Genomic DNA, 17,218 nt, shown 5'->3' on the forward strand with positions numbered 1-17,218 from the left:
GAACAGGGTAAAACCAACTGCAGATTGTGGCACACATTGGAACAAATGATGCCTGTCATCTGGGCTCCAAGTTCATTCTTGGATCATTCTAGCGACTGACAGGGTCATTGCAGCGACTGCAGAGAAGGTTGAGATCAGCCCTGTGCATGGGGTTTCAACAAAGCTCAAAATTTGCAGCATTGTCCCCAGAAGTGTGCACTGAACATCGGAGCCTGCTACTGAGGCAGCCGACTGTGTGTGCAGCAACTCTCCATCCAATCCAGATAATTACAGCTTTAGGAAACCCAGAAATATCAGTGTAAGATCGAAAGAAATGCCTTCCACAAGTGAGAGTATTAAAATCCTAATGATAAACTGCCAAAGCATTCGCAACAAAGTGCCAGTGTTTGAAGTGCTCATGAAAAGCTGTGAAACTCACATAATATTAGCTTCAAGAAGCTGTTTGAAACCTGAAATTGATAGCAGTGAGATTTTTGGGGAAACGTGTATATTGAAAGGATAGGCAAATAGGAAATGGAGGTGGTATACCTGTTGCAGTAGACAGGAAACTCAAATCCACCGAAATAGAAATTGAAGCTGCGTGTGAGATTGTTTGGGCAACCCTCAGTACCAGGGTTGGGCATAAAATGATAATTGGATCTTTCTATCCCCCACCAGACTCATCTCCTGGTGTGACCGAAAACTTTACAGAAAAACTCAGTTCACTTGTATGTAAGTTCCCCAATCATACTGTAATCACTGGGGGAGACTTCAAATATCCAACAAGCAATTGATAAAATTAAAGTTTTATTAGTTGTGGGCGAGATAAAATATCCTGTGAAACATTGCTAAATACCTTCCCTGAAAACTACCTAGAACAGATAGTTAGGAGCCCCACGTATGATGGAAATATATTGGATCTAATGGCAACAAATAGACCTGACCTGTCTGAGGATGTTCACATTGAAACTGGTATCAGTGACTTGATGCAGTTGTGGCAGCAATGATTACCAAAGTACAAAGGACAACTAAAACAAGCAGAAAGATATATATGTTCAGTAAACTAAATAAAAATCAGTAACGTCATAATGCAGTGAGGAACATGAAACTTCCAGCACAGGTCAGGAGCATGTAGAGGACCTCTGGCTCAGGTTTAAACGAATAGTTGACCAAGCACTGGATAGATATTTACCCAGGAGAACAGTGCATAATGGGAGGGAGCCTCCACGGTATACAGTCACTGTAAAGAAACTTCTAAAGAAACAGAGATTACTGCATAACAGGTGTAAAACAAAGCATAGACCTATAGATAGAGAGATGCTGATTGAAACACATTTGGCTGTCAGGAGAGCAATGGGTGATGCCTTTAGTGACTACTGTAGCAGAATATTGTCAAATGACTTTTCACAAAATCCAAATAAATTCTGGTCTTACATAAAGGCTGTTAGTGGCACCAAAGTTAGCGTCTAGGCCCTAGCGAATGAGATGGGAACTGAAATTGAGGGTAACAAAGTGAAAGTTTAAATGCATAACTCTGCCTTTAACTGTTCGTTTACCAAAGAAAACCCAGGAGAATTGCCCCTATTTAAGCCTCATACCACTGAAAAATGAATGAAATAAGTATTAAGTGTCAGTGGTGTGAGGAACAGTTGAAATTGTTAAAATTGAACAAAACTCCAGGCCCCAGTGGAATCCCTGTCAGATTTTATACTGAATTTGCAGCTGAGTTAGCCCCTCTTCTCACTAAAATCTATTGCAGAGTCCTTGGACAAAAAAACCATGCCCAGTTCTTGGAAAAAAGCACAGGTCATCCTCATCTAGAAGTGATCCACAGTACTACCGTCCAATGTCCTTTACATCTTTTTGTTGTAAAAATTTAGAACATATTTTAAGCTAAAACATAAAGAGGTATCTTGAACAGAATGACCTCCTCAATGCCAACCAGCATGGTTTTTGAAAACATCGCTCATCTGAAACCCAATTCGTGCTTTCCCAACATGACATACTGAAAGCTTTGGATCAAGGCAGTCAGGTAGATATAGTGTTTATTGATTTCTGAAAAGCACTTGACTCACTGTGGCAAATATGCTTATTGTCAAAAGTATGCTCATATTGGGTATCAAGTGAAATTTGTGACTGGACTGAGGACTTTTTGGTAGGGAGGACACAGTATGTTATCGTGGATGTAGAGTTATCGTCAAGATGTAGAAGTAACTTCAGGTGTACCTCACGGATCTGTGTTGTGACCCTTGTTGTTCAAGTTGTATATTAATGACCTTGCAGACAATATTAATAGTGAAATCAGGCTTTTTACAGATGGTGCAGTTATCTATAATGAAGTACTATCTGAGAGAATCTGCAATATAAATATTCAGTAAAATCTTGACAAGATTTCAACTTAGTGTAGGGATTGGCTACTTGCTCTAAATGTGTAGAAATGTAAAATTGTGCACTCAACAAAACGAAAAAACATAATATCTTATGACTATAACATCAATTAGTCACTATTGGAATTGGCCCTCGCTGAGCGAATTTTAAAGAGCCTCAGTATTTTGACCATGCAAAGGTAGCATAATCATTAAATGCCAGTTCTCGTGTATTCTCCATTTGTTTGGGCATCTACATTCTTAATCACTCCCTTTCTCCATGACTTCCAAGGTACCCAAGCCACGATCCAAAGCAGAAGCGGTCCCCCGTGGCATGTGGAGACACACATTCTCCTTCACCCCTTGTCGATGTGCTGAAATGACTCCATTTTGCATCCTTCTGCACATACTTCAAACATTTAACGAATATCTAAACTGCTTATTCAGTTCCCACAAACATATTTTGTTGGCCTAAGTAGCTAGAAATAGAACTTGTAATTCTGCAATATCACCACAAGCTCAAGTGTAAGAAGACTGAGATGCAGAAGTAAACAGCAACATAGCATAACAGCAAATATGGCTGATCAATGGATGAATACATTATGTATAATTTTTTTTCTAGGATATAAATTTTCTTGTTTCAGGACTACCTTTTGTCACTTTATTCATTGATCTGCACCCAGTACTCCACTTACTTTTTATAGAACAACTTGAAGGACAAAGTTTTCCCAGTAGGCTAAGCATGTCAGTAACATCAAATCTTTCATGTGGGAGGTGGTTGAAGACAATGAATAGCCACTTCTTGTATGAGTGATGAGTAGTGCTCACAAGTGACTAAAGCAAAGCATTGGACTGGCATAGCTTGCAGCTATGCTCTTGGTTCTGTTCATTATTAACTGGTCTCCTGTATATGACTGTTGTTTATGCTTACATGAATAACTGAGGACTAGTCATACAATGACTCATTTTAGTTCGTTATTTACTGCTAATTATTGATGAGCAAAATCTATAATTAAACATGGTTACTGGACAGCTGGCAGATGAAAATTAATGGATTGAATAGTATTTAGTAAACAATGCAAACAGTCCTCTATGCGTGAGAATTATGTACAGAAATGAGTTACACTGCCAGAATACCACAATGTGACAAGAATGACAATTGTGTTGAGATAGAAAGTGAAAGAAATGTGAAATGACGAGGTAAAGGAATGTATCAATCAGCTAAATAGATGGACTATATCCAAAAGATGGAGACGATTTGGTAGCAAGTGACAATAATAATACAAGGGAGATCAGTAGAAATGGATATAATGTTATGGGATAGAATGTTTATCTACTTTTATTAAATGGTGGGCATAATAAATAATAGAATAGTTATTTTTTAGTTACTCGTCGAAGTCCTTAGTTTGAAGCAGCTGTTATTCTTTCCTCACAATTGTCTTGTTTAATTTTGAGGTTTTCTAATACTCCACTGCCAAACCTTCAGATATCTTCTGAGGTTTTGGTATAAGGACCTGTGGTGTCCAGCATCTAGTCACAGAGTAATAATGTAATAATGATTTGTTCAGTTTGTTACTGTAGTAACCCTTGTTTATGTGAAAATACTGTCACAACATTGAAGAAGCCTGTAATGTGCAATAACAAAAGTATGTTGCGCAACACAAAGTAATGCAACAACAATCAGATGAAACACTGTACTGTGGTGTGGGTGACATCGCTGCAGGAACAGCTCAGCGTAGTGGCATCGTGCCTCTCTTCCACTAAATTCAGTGAACCCATACACGAGGTGCATATAGACCAACTCTTCATCAGTAAACTCATCGATACAGCTGTATATGACTGTTAACCTATGACTAACACTGCTGAAGAAAATAAACCAAAGACAGAATCGAGCAGTACTGAATGCAAGCATGAAGGCAAAGACTGAAATGGGTATTACTGTTGTCGACAGTGGGTACTGTGAGTGAATGGAAACAAGGCACAGAGCACATATTGTAAACATTTGCACCATCATGCAGTACTTTCAGCACAGTACAGATACAAAGTTGATTGAGGCAAGAACCAAATGCAAAGCAGTAACTCTTTAATGAACTGCAGGAGACCCTGGCTTACTTATACTAAAATACCCAGAAGGTATCACTGAATGTTTGTCAATGGAGTTCTGGTTCACCTTGTAGTTTTTGGCATGCCTTTAATCATTTTGTGATCTGTTGCCAAGTACCACTTTTCCATCATGTGAGGGGCAAGGCAAAAGGGGTGGGGTGGGGGGACACATCACTTTTAAAGCAATTGAGACGTTTTCAATAGTTTAGACACACTGAGACAAAATGTGAGCAAAATATACTGGTCAGAGTTATTACCCTTTTCAACAACAACACATGTTCTAGTAACACTCATTAGCTTGTTTCTAAGTTTTATATGTTCAACAAGACATTATTGCAGATTGAAAAATGTGTATTATGTGCAAGCATATGTGAAGTTAGTGCCATTACCCATTTGATGTGATTTTATAATAATTGCACATAGTCATTATCATTTGCAACTTCATTTCTACTATTCCTTTTTGGATGCATAAGTCTTTTTATCATAAAGTGAAATTGTCTTATAACCCTTCTCTTTAATATGACTGTCTACTTTCTCTATAGGAAATTACTGCAGAGAGAGATTTGCTACAGGAGAAAGTTGAGCAGCAGCTTGTAAAAATATCATCATTAGAGTCTCAGAGAGATGAACATCGGCGAACAGTAAAAAATATACAGAAGCAAGCAAGCATTGAGCTTCAGTCCAAAATATATGATATGGAACAAAGTTTGAGAAGTCTTAGAGAAACAGTGGATGAAAAAGATGGTGAGGTATGCTGCACCATGATTTCATGTTTTTAATTTTGTACTTGTGTGTGTGTGTGTGTGTGTGTGTGTGTGTGTGTGTGTGTGTGTGTGTTTTTACGTACATGCATTCTTTCCTTTCTGTGACACCAAGGTATTTATTGAGTGTGGTGCTGCTGCCTGTGTCACAACCAACTCAACTATCTTTTTGAACAGTGTTTGTGACAAGAAAAAATGCCTTCTTTAAAAAAGAAAGGTGACTACACAAATGTCAGTATCTTTTATTAGGTGATTTTCCAAACCACAATGCCTATTTATGTGACAGATATTTGTGTTTGGTATTAGTATTATTTACAATTTATTTCGTACATTTTTTGAAAACTGTTTTGCAGTTTATTTCATTAAAGTAAGGAAATTCTTTTTTCCTCAGCTGTTTGAATGGTGGAATGTACTGGTTGATGAGGAAATCTCTAGTTTCTGATAATATGGTAAGGTAAATTCTGGCAGAATGTAAATAATTTAGGCGTAAAGGAGACACGTTGAGTCATCAGTCATCAGTGGACACACAAGAAAGAATGAGGACTTAGCTGGTAGATTGAAGTGGGGGGGGGGGGGGGGGGGGAGGAAAAAGTAGATGGGAAGCAAGAGGAGAGGTTGGCAAAGAGTAGCTGATGGCTCCAGGGAGACACCATTGTGCAGGATAGGAATGTGGGAGGGAGAGGCATCAAGTGCATGGTTTAGGAATTCAGCACATGAGCACTGGAGTCAATGATTTCATGTGCACGCAGTGACAATGACGTGGAGGTGTGGATTCGGAAGAGGCGACAGGATCATTGGGCAGAGGGTTGCAATGGATTAGCAGAAACTGAGGCCAGGAAGTTTTTGGGAGTGAAGGATGTGTTGCAAGGATAACTGTCATCTGTGTAGTTCAGAAGCTGGTGCTGGGGAGAAGAATCCAGATGGCACAAGTGTAAAGCAACCATTGCATTCAAGAATGATGTGCTCAGCAACATGTTCTGCCATTAGGTTGTCAACTCTGGTTTTGGCCACAATTTGGCAGTGGCCATTCATTCTGGTGGATAGATGGTTAGTGGTCATACCCACATAAATAGCTAAGCAGAAATTGCAACAGAGTTGGTATATCTCATGAATGCTTTTGAAGATAACCCTTCCTCTAATGAACAGGATAAGCCTGTGACAGGCCTGAAGTAAGATGTGTTGGGTGGGTAATTAGGCAGGTCTCACACAAGGGTCTTCCACAGGGATATGACCCCTGTGGGAAGGCGTTGGAAGTTGGAGTGATATAGGGATGGATCAGGATGTTGTATAGGTTGGATGAGTGGACAATACCGCTTTAGGAGGTGTTGGGAAGGATCGTGAGCAGGTTGGCCTTTATTTCCAGGTGGGATGACGTATAATCAAAGGTATGGTAAAGGACTTGGCAGAATTGCTGCAGTTCCAGGATGATATTGGGTGATGAAGGAGCTGCTGCTTTGCATCTGGTACAAGGGGGGGGGGGGGGGGTATAAGGATAATATGGCCCAGGAAATCTGTTCATGGGGATAGTACCTGTCTGTGAAGGTCTTTGTGATACATGCAGCATACAGGCAAGGGAATTCTCATCACTTGCCGGGATATATGAAACTGATGTTTTAGTATGAAAAAGGATGAAGCTGTCAAAATGCAGGTACTATTGGTGGTTAGTGGGTTTAATGTGGGTAGAGGTGTGGAAGGAACCATCAGAAAATTGAAGGTCGAGAACCAGGAAGGTGCCGCATTGGGTTGAGGAGGACAAGGTGAAGCGAATGGGAGAGAAGGTGTTGAGGTTGTGGAGGAATGAGGATAGGGTGTGTTGGCCCTGGGTCCTGATCATGAAAATTTCAGTTAATTTGAACCAGATATGGGATTTGGGAGGCTAAGGAAGTTTCCTCTAAATGGCTCAAAAACATATTAGCATAGGGCTGTGGCCTGTCGGTACTCTGGGCTGTGTTATGAATTTGTTTACATAGCTTCCACTCAAAGGAAATATAGTTGGTATGAAGACGTAATTGGTTAGATATATACAGTATGAGGAGGGTGGAATCAAAAGGATGTTGGGAGGGGTAGTGTTTGACAGTGGCAAGGCTGTTGTCATGAGGGATGTTGGAGGTAGTATCAGCAGTGATGATTAGGGATACGGGAGGTAAAAGGATAGGGATGATGCAGTCGATGAAGGAAGTGGTTAGCATCTTTGATATAAAAGCCTAGGTTTAGGGCGGTTGGTAGGAGGTGCTGGTCAACAAGAGTGGATATTCTTTCAGTAGGAGCACAATAACCAGCTATAATGGGAGTTTCCGAGTTTATGGAGTTGGGGAAGCATGTAGAAGGTCGGTGTATGGGGGATATGGATTCAGAGGCAAGATTCTGGAATGGACTGAAGGCTTTGAGTAGGAATTGGAGGTCATCTTGGATGTCTGTGATGGAATCACTACAGTAGAGCTTGTAGGTGGAGGAGTCAGACATTGAGTTTTCAAATGGCTGTTCTTTCTTCTGTTGAGAGATTTGTGTGCTTGGAAGCAGCCTGCAGGAGGACGGTAAAGCCAAGTTGGAGGTAAAGAATAGGAATTCCTGGAAGGTAGCCAGGCAGTGGCTACACCATAGAGGGTGAGGATCAGGCTTGGATATTGTAATTAAATAGGAGAGGCAAGGTTGAAGGTTGGAATTAGTCCCTACCCCTGCATCTGTGGCCTGTCCCTCCTATGTTCCTGTCTAACACATCTGCTGCCTCCCCGTGAGCATCAGCCACCCTTCTTCAACTACTCATCCCACTTCTCACCTCCTGTCTGCTGCTACCCACCTGACCCGAGGCAATCTTTCAAGTCAGTCAACCTGCTGAACTGCAGTCCCGGCATTGTGTGTTCAGCTGGCACAATTTAGCTCTGTGTGTGTGTGTGTGTGTGTGTGTGTGTGTGTGTGTGTGTGTGCACTCTGCTATTTGGAGAGCCATATTTTTAAAGACTTACTGAACTGTAAGTAGGGTACAAGAGCCTGGAAATACGAGGGTCACTCCAAAAGAAACGCACACTATTTTTGTAAAAATACAGTTTTCATTCTGCATGTGTGAAAGTTTTACAGTGTGTAGATACATCCTTCCAGCTTGTTTTCAAACTTAGTTCAACCTGTTCTTGTGATTGGCGCTGTCACATCATGTCTTCAAGATGACTGTTACACTTGACGTTCGTCAGAAGCAACGTGCTGTCAGAGAACTCCTGTGCTGTGAAAACGAAACAGTGGGAAACATCCACAAGAGGTTGAAAAAGGTGTATGGAGATGCTGCTGTCGATCGCAGTACAGTTAGTCGGTGTGCAAGCAGGTTACGTGATGAAAGCGGGCACAGCAATATTGAGGATTGTCCTCGCAGCGGCAGGCTTCATACTGCACACACTCCAGACAATGTGCAGAGAGTTAACGAACTGGTGACTGCTGACAGACGCATCACAGTGAACGAATTGTCACGGTACATTGGGATAGGGGAAGGGAGTGTTTGCGGAACACTGAAAGTGTTGGCGTTAAAAAAGGTTTGTGCCAGATGGGTTCCCAGGATGTTGACAGTGGCTCACAAAGAAACAACAAAAACGGTATGCAGCGTACTTTTGGAACAGTACAAGAATGGTGGAAAGACATTCTTGGAAGAATTGTGACAGGTGATGAATCATGTTTGTGTTTGTTTGTGTGTCTATCGACCTGCCAGCGCTTTTGTTTGAGAGCGAAACATTCCACATGGGAAAACATATCTAAAGAGAAAGATGATGAGACTTACCAAACAAAAGCGCTGGCAGGTCGATAGACACACAAACAAACACAAACATACACACAAAATTCTAGCTTTCGCAACCAACGGTTGCCTCGTCAGGAAAGAGGGAAGGAGAGGGAAAGACGAAAGGATTTGGGTTTTAAGGGAGAGGGTAAGGAGTCATTCCAATCCCGGGAGCGGAAAGACTTACCTTAGGGGGAAAAAAGGACAGGTATACACTCGCGCACACACACACATATCCATCCACACATATACAGGCACAAGCAGACATTTGCAAAGGCAAAGAGTTTGGGCAGGGATGTCAGTCGAGGCGGAAGTACAGAGGCAAAGATGTTGTTGAAAGACAGGTGAGGTATGAGCGGCGGCAAATTGAAATTAGAAATTAGCGGAGATTGAGGCCTGGCGGATAGCGAGAAGAGAGGATATGCTGAAGGGCAAGTTCCCATCTCCGGAGTTCTGACAGGTTGGTGTTAGTGGGAAGTATCCAGATAACCCGGACGGTGTAACACTGTGCCAAGATGTGCTGGGCGTGCACCAAGGCATGTTTAGCCACAGGGTGATCCTCATTACCAACAAACACTGTCTGCCTGTGTCCATTCATGCGAATGGACAGTTTGTTGCTGGTCATTCCCACATAGAAAGCGTCACAGTGTAGGCAGGTCAGTTGGTAAATCACGTGGGTGCTTTCACACGTGGCTCTGCCTTTGATCGTGTACACCTTCCGGGTTACAGGACTGGAGTAGGTGGTGGTGGGAGGGTGCATGGGACAGGTTTTACACCGGGGGCAGTTACAAGGGTAGGAGCCAGAGGGTAGGGAAGGTGGTTTGGGGATTTCATAGGGATGAACCAAGAGGTTACGAAGGTTAGGTGGACGGTGGAAAGACACTCTTGGTGGAGTGGGGACGATTTCATGAAGGATGGATCTCATTTCGGGGCAGGATTTGAGAAAGTCGTATCCCTGCTGGAGAGCCACATTCAGAGTCTGATCCAGTCCCGGGAAGTATCCTGTCACAAGTGGGGCACTTTTGGGGTTCTTCTGTGAGAGGTTCTGGGTTTGAGGGGATGAGGAAGTGGCTCTGGTTATTTGCTTCTGTACCAGGTCGGGAGGGTAGTTGCGGGATGCGAAAGCTGTTCTCAGGTTGTTGGTGTAATGGTATGGAAAGCTAGAATTTTGTGTGTATGTTTGTGTTTGTTTGTGTGTCTATCGACCTGCCAGCGCTTTTGTTTGGTAAGTCTCATGAAAAGGAAAAAAGAAGAACTCCAGAATTTCCTCTCCAACCTCAACTCCTTTGGTTTCATCAGATTCACCTGGTCCTACTCCAAATCCCATGCCACTTTCCTTGACGTTGACCTCCATCTGTCCAATGGCCAGCTTCACACATCCGTCCACATCAAACCCACCAACAAGCAACAGTACCTCCATTATGACAGCTGCCACCCATTCCATATATATATATATATAAAGAAAGATGATGAGACTTACCAAACAAAAGCGCTGGCAGGTTGATAGACACACGAACAAACACAAACATACACACAAAAATTCTAGCTTTCGCAACCAACGGTTGCCCTCGTCAGGAAAGAGGGAAGGAGAGGGAAAAAACTCTTTGCCTCTGTATATGTCTGCTTGTGCCTATATATGTGTGGATGGATATGTGTGTGTGTGCGAGTGTGTACCCGTCCTTTTTCCCCCCTAAAGTAAGTCTTTCCGCTCCTATATATATAGTATATATATATATATAATAGAGGGAAACGTTCCACGTGGGAAAAATATATTTAAAAAGAAAGATGATGGGACTTACCAAACAAAAGCGCTGGCAGGTCGATAGACACACAGACAAACACAAACATACACACAAAATCTAGCTTTCGCAACCAATGGTTGCCTCGTCAGGAAAGAGGGAAGGAGAGGGAAAGACAAAAGGATTTGGGTAAGGAGTCATTCCAATCCCGGGAGCGGAAAGACTTACCTTAGGGGGAAAAAAGGAGGGAAAAAGGGACAGGTATACACTCGCACACACACACATCCATCCTCATATACACAGACACAAGCAGACATTTGTAAAGGCAAAGAGTTTGCCTTTACAAATGTCTGCTTGTGTCTGTGTATATGAGGATGGATGTGTGTGTGTGCGAGTGTATACCTGTCCCTTTTTCCCTCCTTTTTTCCCCTAAGGTAAGTCTTTCCGCTCCCGGGATTGGAATGACTCCTTACCCTCTCCTTAAAACCCAAATCCTTTTGTCTTTCCCTCTCCTTCCCTCTTTCCTGACGAGGCAACCATTGGTTGCGAAAGCTAGATTTTGTGTGTATGTTTGTGTTTGTCTGTGTGTCTATCGACCTGCCAGCGCTTTTGTTTGGTAAGTCCCATCATCTTTCTTTTTAAATATATATATATATATATATATATATATATATATATATATATATATATATATATATATGTTTCCCTATATATATATGTAGGGAAACATTCCACATGGGAAAAATATATCTAAAAACAAAGATGATGTGACTTACCAAACGAAAGCGCTGGCAGGTCGATACACACAAACATACACACAAAATTCTAGCTTTCGCAACCAGCAGTTGCTTCGTCAGGAAAGAGGGAAGGAGAGGGAAAGACGAAAGGATGTCGGTTTTAAGGGAGAGGGTAAGGAGTCATTCCAATCCCGGGAGCGGAAAGACTTACCTTAGGGGGAAAAAAGGACGGGTATACACTCGCGCGCACACACACACATATCCATCCACACATATACAGACACATGCAGACATGCGGAAATGTCTGCTTGTCTCTGTGTATGTGCGGTTGGATATGGGTGTGTGTGCGAGTGTATACCTGTCCTTTTTTCCCCCTAAGGTAAATCTTTCCGCTCCCGGGATTGGAATGACTCCTTGCCCTCTCCCTTAAAGCCCACATCCTTTCGTCTTTCCCTCTCCTTCCCTCTTTCCTGATGAAGCAACCGTTGGTTGCGAAAGCTTGAATTTTGTGTGTATGTTTGTGTGTCTATCGACCTGCCAGCGCTTTCGTTTGGTAAGTCACATCATCTTTGTGTGGTTACTACACAACAATCATTACTTCTACGTTTGGAGTAAATTTAACTGAAAAAGCTATAACATTTACAGTATCTAGTAGAAGTGCTTGCTTAAAATAACAAATACTTTCTTCATCATTTAAGAATATAAAGTACATAATGAGATTACAATATTTACAAAAGGTGCGCATAAAGTACTAACCAAAATTCTGGCCTCTGTTTGTATTGCTAGGGTTAAACAAATGTATTTTGTGAAATTTTTGACTGGTTTTAACAGAATCACTAACACACGGTGCCTTTGCGTTTGGTAAACCATACTTTATAAATTGTAAACATGTAGATGCACACAGGTTGATAAGAAATAAATCAAATTCACAGCAACAAAATTAATGAGGGTAACAGCAGAAAATTTCAGCTGTTTTTTTCATTTGAATTTCATGCCAGTAAATTATTGTTAACAGATCTTGAAGTGATAACCAGAAAAAGTAATTTTGCGAATGAAACTAGAATCAGTGCAGTCAGTAATATGACTATCTTATTTCATGTAGCTGTGGAAATATATTTGGGCCAATCATTCAGTTTTCAACTAACACTTAGTACCAGAATTGCAGTATAATTTGCTATATTTTGTGCACATGTACTTGAGAGTTTATTAAGAATTATGTTAAGAATTATTGATATAATATAATACATATTATGTAAATCACCAACTATATCTTTTCTTTTTGTTTTCTTTCCATTAAAGGTGAAGGATTTGAAAACTACTCTTGAAAATATGAGAGAGGCTATGTCACTACAGGAGACAGAATGGATGAAAAAATTTTCGAGTGAGCATGAAGAGTTTTTGAGTCTTCAAGTACAAACTGAAAAACTTCTCCAAGAGAAGCAACAGTTACAGGTAAAGTTGTAAACATTCTCAGTTTATCACAATCAATACTATTATTGAACATGGACAATTTGACTGTCATGAATTCTCATTAGTGAATCTAAAGAAGGAAGCAGTTGACACCAATGCCATACTGGTAAAATCTTATATTGCTGAGGATTCGAGAAAAAAAAAAATTTGATACATAGAAAGTTAATTAAAGTTACCTAAAATTTAAGATGCAAAATCAAAGCTGCTTAAAATCACTCTCATTGAGATTTTATAATTAGATCATAATTATAGTAAATATACATTTTTGTTCCCATTTGCAAGTTCTTAAGTTCTTGCACTCCTTCCCCCCCCCCCCCCCCCCCTCCCAGGCCACACACACACACACACACACACACACACACACACACACACACACACACAATTATATGCCAAGTGCAATCTATTCTCTGTTGAAGCCACTGTAAATGTGCTGGAGAAATTAAGGAACACCATGACCTAAACTCTTGGTTTTTCCAGAGCTTTTGTTTTAGCAACAGTATGTGGACTGCACCCTGGGCATTTTTCCCCATGTAACGCTTTCTCCCAAAAGTACTTGTCCAGTGAGGTATGTAGGTGTAGTTGTGCAAAGTTTAAGCTGGAAGGTACTGGTAGAATTACAACTGTATAGACAGGTTTGAGTTGTGCGTAAATATCGCTCAGTAGGAACCCAGAAGTTCACTTAATATTGAAAAACTGAATATTTCACATAAATTTCAGTTTATATCAGTTTTCTCATATCCTTTTTGTAAATACTAAAAAATTATAATTTCAGTTCTTTTTTTTTCACTGTGTTGCTAACTAACTTTCCTTATGTTTGTTGCTTAGGTATCATTGTCACAACAGTGCACAGAAATGAGTACATCTATGCCAGAATTGTTAAATTCTGTTTTGTGTGAAAAGAATGCTGAAATAGATAGCCTCGTGCAACAGTTGGCAGAACTTCGGAAGCAAGTAAAGGATTATGAGTCTGAAAAGCTTATACAACGACCACAGTCTGTTAAGGTTTGTTAGCACAGAATAACATTAATCTCATTATGTTGACAACATTATTTTCAATGCATGTATAATTTTTAGCATTTTAACACTTTGTAGCTCATATTCAGTTTCCATGGTGAATTACTTTAGTGCAAATGTGGTATTTTACTGTTTAGGTTTATAGAACTATTTACAAACTCACGCCCTCTCAGCAAGTTGGTATACTTTTCTTTAGTTTCAGTTGAATTAAAACAATTTCAATAAAAATATTACATATATTACAAAAACTCTTTTCTCATCATCATCTACACAAGTAAGTGAATAGTACTTACGCTATTTGAGGCAACTGCTTAAATGAATCTTGAGAATAACTTCAGGCGATGTAGTAATTGCATGCCATTTCTGTGAGGTAGTTGCTCATCATATTCAGAAGCCTCATACTGTGAGGACTTGCAGACTGAATTGCTGATATTTTTTCTTGCTTTTTTTTTCAATACTGTGCTGTGTCATTGTCTTCTAGGACAATGCACATATATTCTACAGAGGTGTGAAGTAAGAATAGAGCTGGCAGCACCAGAGAGAATGCGGCACCAATTTTTAAAAATCCATGCTTACAGACCAGAGGTAGTAAGTCATGAGGCTGGCAGTATGAGTAGCATTCAAGGAATTTGAATGTCTTCAGAACAATCAGAGCACCTGAAGAACCTTTACACATCAATATAGTGATCTTGTTTGATTTGTTGTGTGTTGACCATGCTGTTGGCTAAATTAATTGTAGGAAACTGCTGGCTAAAATTCCTATTTCTGTTCTGGAATTTGGTCACTGAAGCTGTCCATGCTACTTTTGGGCATTCACATAGGAAGACATGTCTGCAACATTTGAAATCATCTGTACACACATGCAAAATGCACAGGCCAAATGTTTCATGTGAGGTGACTCTTCAAGGAGCATTCAAAAGAGCTTTTTCCATTTATAGTTATTGTATGCTGAAGGTAACTGGAATAGGGTGGCTTCCATGTTATTGGAAGTGAGCCCAAGTCACATCTGTTTTAACAGATGCCATAATACCAGTGTGCAGAAAAAGGGTCATTCATGTGTTGATGTCAACAATGTAGAAAAAGACAGATTACCACTTAGTGTAAAGAAGACATGTCAAGTTGCAGACAGGGACAAATAAAATAGTCTTTTAATCGTGCCTGTCTGCAACTTGATGTGCCTTTTTTCCTTTTTTACCGCAAGTGGCAATGTATCTTTTCCTACATTGTTGATATTCCTACCTGGAGTTTCCAAGTGTTGATGTCATGTTATGTTAAAATATGACACTTTTCCTTAAAGCAGACTAATTGCTTTGTGAAAATCAGCATCTTTTTCTGAAGTGATGGTCATGCAGAACATATCACTCTTCATTCTTGAAATCCAAAATGAGTTTAACGTAATTAGATGCTGGTAGCTAGTTATATTTTCTGTGTTTCTGATTGCTTTTAAAATATTGTTTCACATTACCTTGCGGTGGCCCAGTGTAATGTTAAGCTCTCTCTATACAGCTTAAGCATTTTTGTGGACTTACTTGTTGAAGAATGCTGCTTCTGCTTTCTTGCAGCGCCGATGTCTTCTGCTAGCACCAGACGCTTCTCCGAAGATTTCACTGCTAGGAAGGGGAAATTTTCACTGTCTCGCTCTCTCTCTTCTTATTTAAAAAATACGCTACTCTTGGAATATCCTTTAATGCACCAGAACATATTTATTTCCACTTTTTACAAAAAAAACGACTAAATTTTATGACATAAGCCCACACATTACCGGGCACCCAGAATCAGTTAATTACACATTTTTGAACAAAATTAATACATAAGCTTTTATCATTGCTGACTATCCATGTCGAGTCCACGTACTCTCAACAGCAGTTCAAAATTTAATAAACAGTCACTATTTCGAGTCTCTCCATTTGTTTTTTAACAATACAATGCTACATTACTCTTTGCAGCCGGCCACGGAGCTTCCGGGCAGTATTTATTTATTCTTGGCAGGTCGCACTGAACACTTGCCAGTGCCGACGAACTATCTCCCTTCCAGTTTCGCCTGCACAAACAATAAATGGGTGCAGTATCCCATGCTCATCCTTACGCCCTGCTTTAAAATAACGCGTGTTCGAAACGCCTGGAACACAAGTGTCTCCAGACTTCCGTAAAATTCTGGGGGCTCTACAACCTCTGATTGCACTTCACCACAGCAGGGAGAAAATGGTAAAGAAAATTCTCACCAGAAAATGGTTCCAGTAATTAAGAACAATGGCACCAATCTAGGACTTGTGTAGAACAACACAGGGAATACTGTTTGTCACTGGGTCTGCAAGAGATGCTCTTCATGTGACATTTCCATGTTAAAAGACACATGAAAACTGATCGAAACTTACTGACAGAATGAAGCTGTGTGTCATACTCTAGCCTTGATTGTTACCTCTCATGAACAAAGCTGTCAGCAGCTGAGAGATAGAGTGGTGATTTGTGGTGTGCCGTCCGAACTTCAGTTCTGTCACTACCTCACTGCTATTTTCCAAACCCTTCAAAAGCCCTCCTGTGTACGTTATTAAACAAACACTGAACTGTGAATTATGGTTTACATACCTCATGACATACATTTGCATTCCTTATGGTTTTCATACAGGAGACATGCTAAAATTTTCTTTACATTTAAAATGTTTTTACACTAATGAATAATGATCACTAAAATGATATATCTACCAATTCATCCTTCACAAATTCATCCATGAGTAATAACATTTAAGTATAAAGGCTTATATAGCTTTCTTTTAAAGGGACATAAATTCATCTGCATTAATGTGTTCCTTTTTAATTTATTATAAATTTTCATTCCCCTGTATCGAGGTGCCTGGTCATACTGGTTCAGATGTGGGCAGGAAGCACAGAGTTTTCTTTGTTTCTTGTAGTGAACAAAATGATTTACCTCAAATAATTCCTGTTTGGCATGAAAAAAGATAATAATCTTGTAAATATATAGGAATTGGATATATAATATTTGAAGTTTTCTACATAAAGGGGAACATGTTCCTTTATAATTTACAGTACACCTATTATGAATGATTTTTTTCTGTATCTTTAGTATTCACATTGTGTTATCCAAGCTTGTCAAAAAACAATACCATGCTTAATAATAGATTATGTTCCAACTTCAAACACAATAAAAGACATGGTTGGGACAAACCGACAACCAACATAACATAGGCATAAGTAAGACAGTATAGCTTAATGACATGCTGTACAAGAACAGCCAGCTGGAGCCAGTGCATATCAATGCAAAGAGCATTTCCCT

General features: G+C 40.1%; 1 protein-coding gene across 1 annotated transcript in view; it reads left to right on the forward strand.

Moving 5' to 3' along the window:
* The window catches only part of LOC126154495 (A-kinase anchor protein 9-like), a 510,657-nt gene that overhangs the window by 374,551 nt on the left and 118,888 nt on the right, over positions 1-17,218 (forward strand). The window contains exons 34-36 of the mRNA XM_049916148.1: positions 4,991-5,197; positions 12,742-12,894; positions 13,738-13,914. Coding sequence (XP_049772105.1) covers positions 4,991-5,197; positions 12,742-12,894; positions 13,738-13,914 — 537 coding nt within the window. The remainder of the gene's footprint in view (positions 1-4,990; positions 5,198-12,741; positions 12,895-13,737; positions 13,915-17,218) is intronic.

Source organism: Schistocerca cancellata, chromosome 2 (genome assembly GCF_023864275.1).
Source record: "Schistocerca cancellata isolate TAMUIC-IGC-003103 chromosome 2, iqSchCanc2.1, whole genome shotgun sequence".
Classification (NCBI taxonomy): Eukaryota; Metazoa; Arthropoda; class Insecta; order Orthoptera; family Acrididae; genus Schistocerca; species Schistocerca cancellata.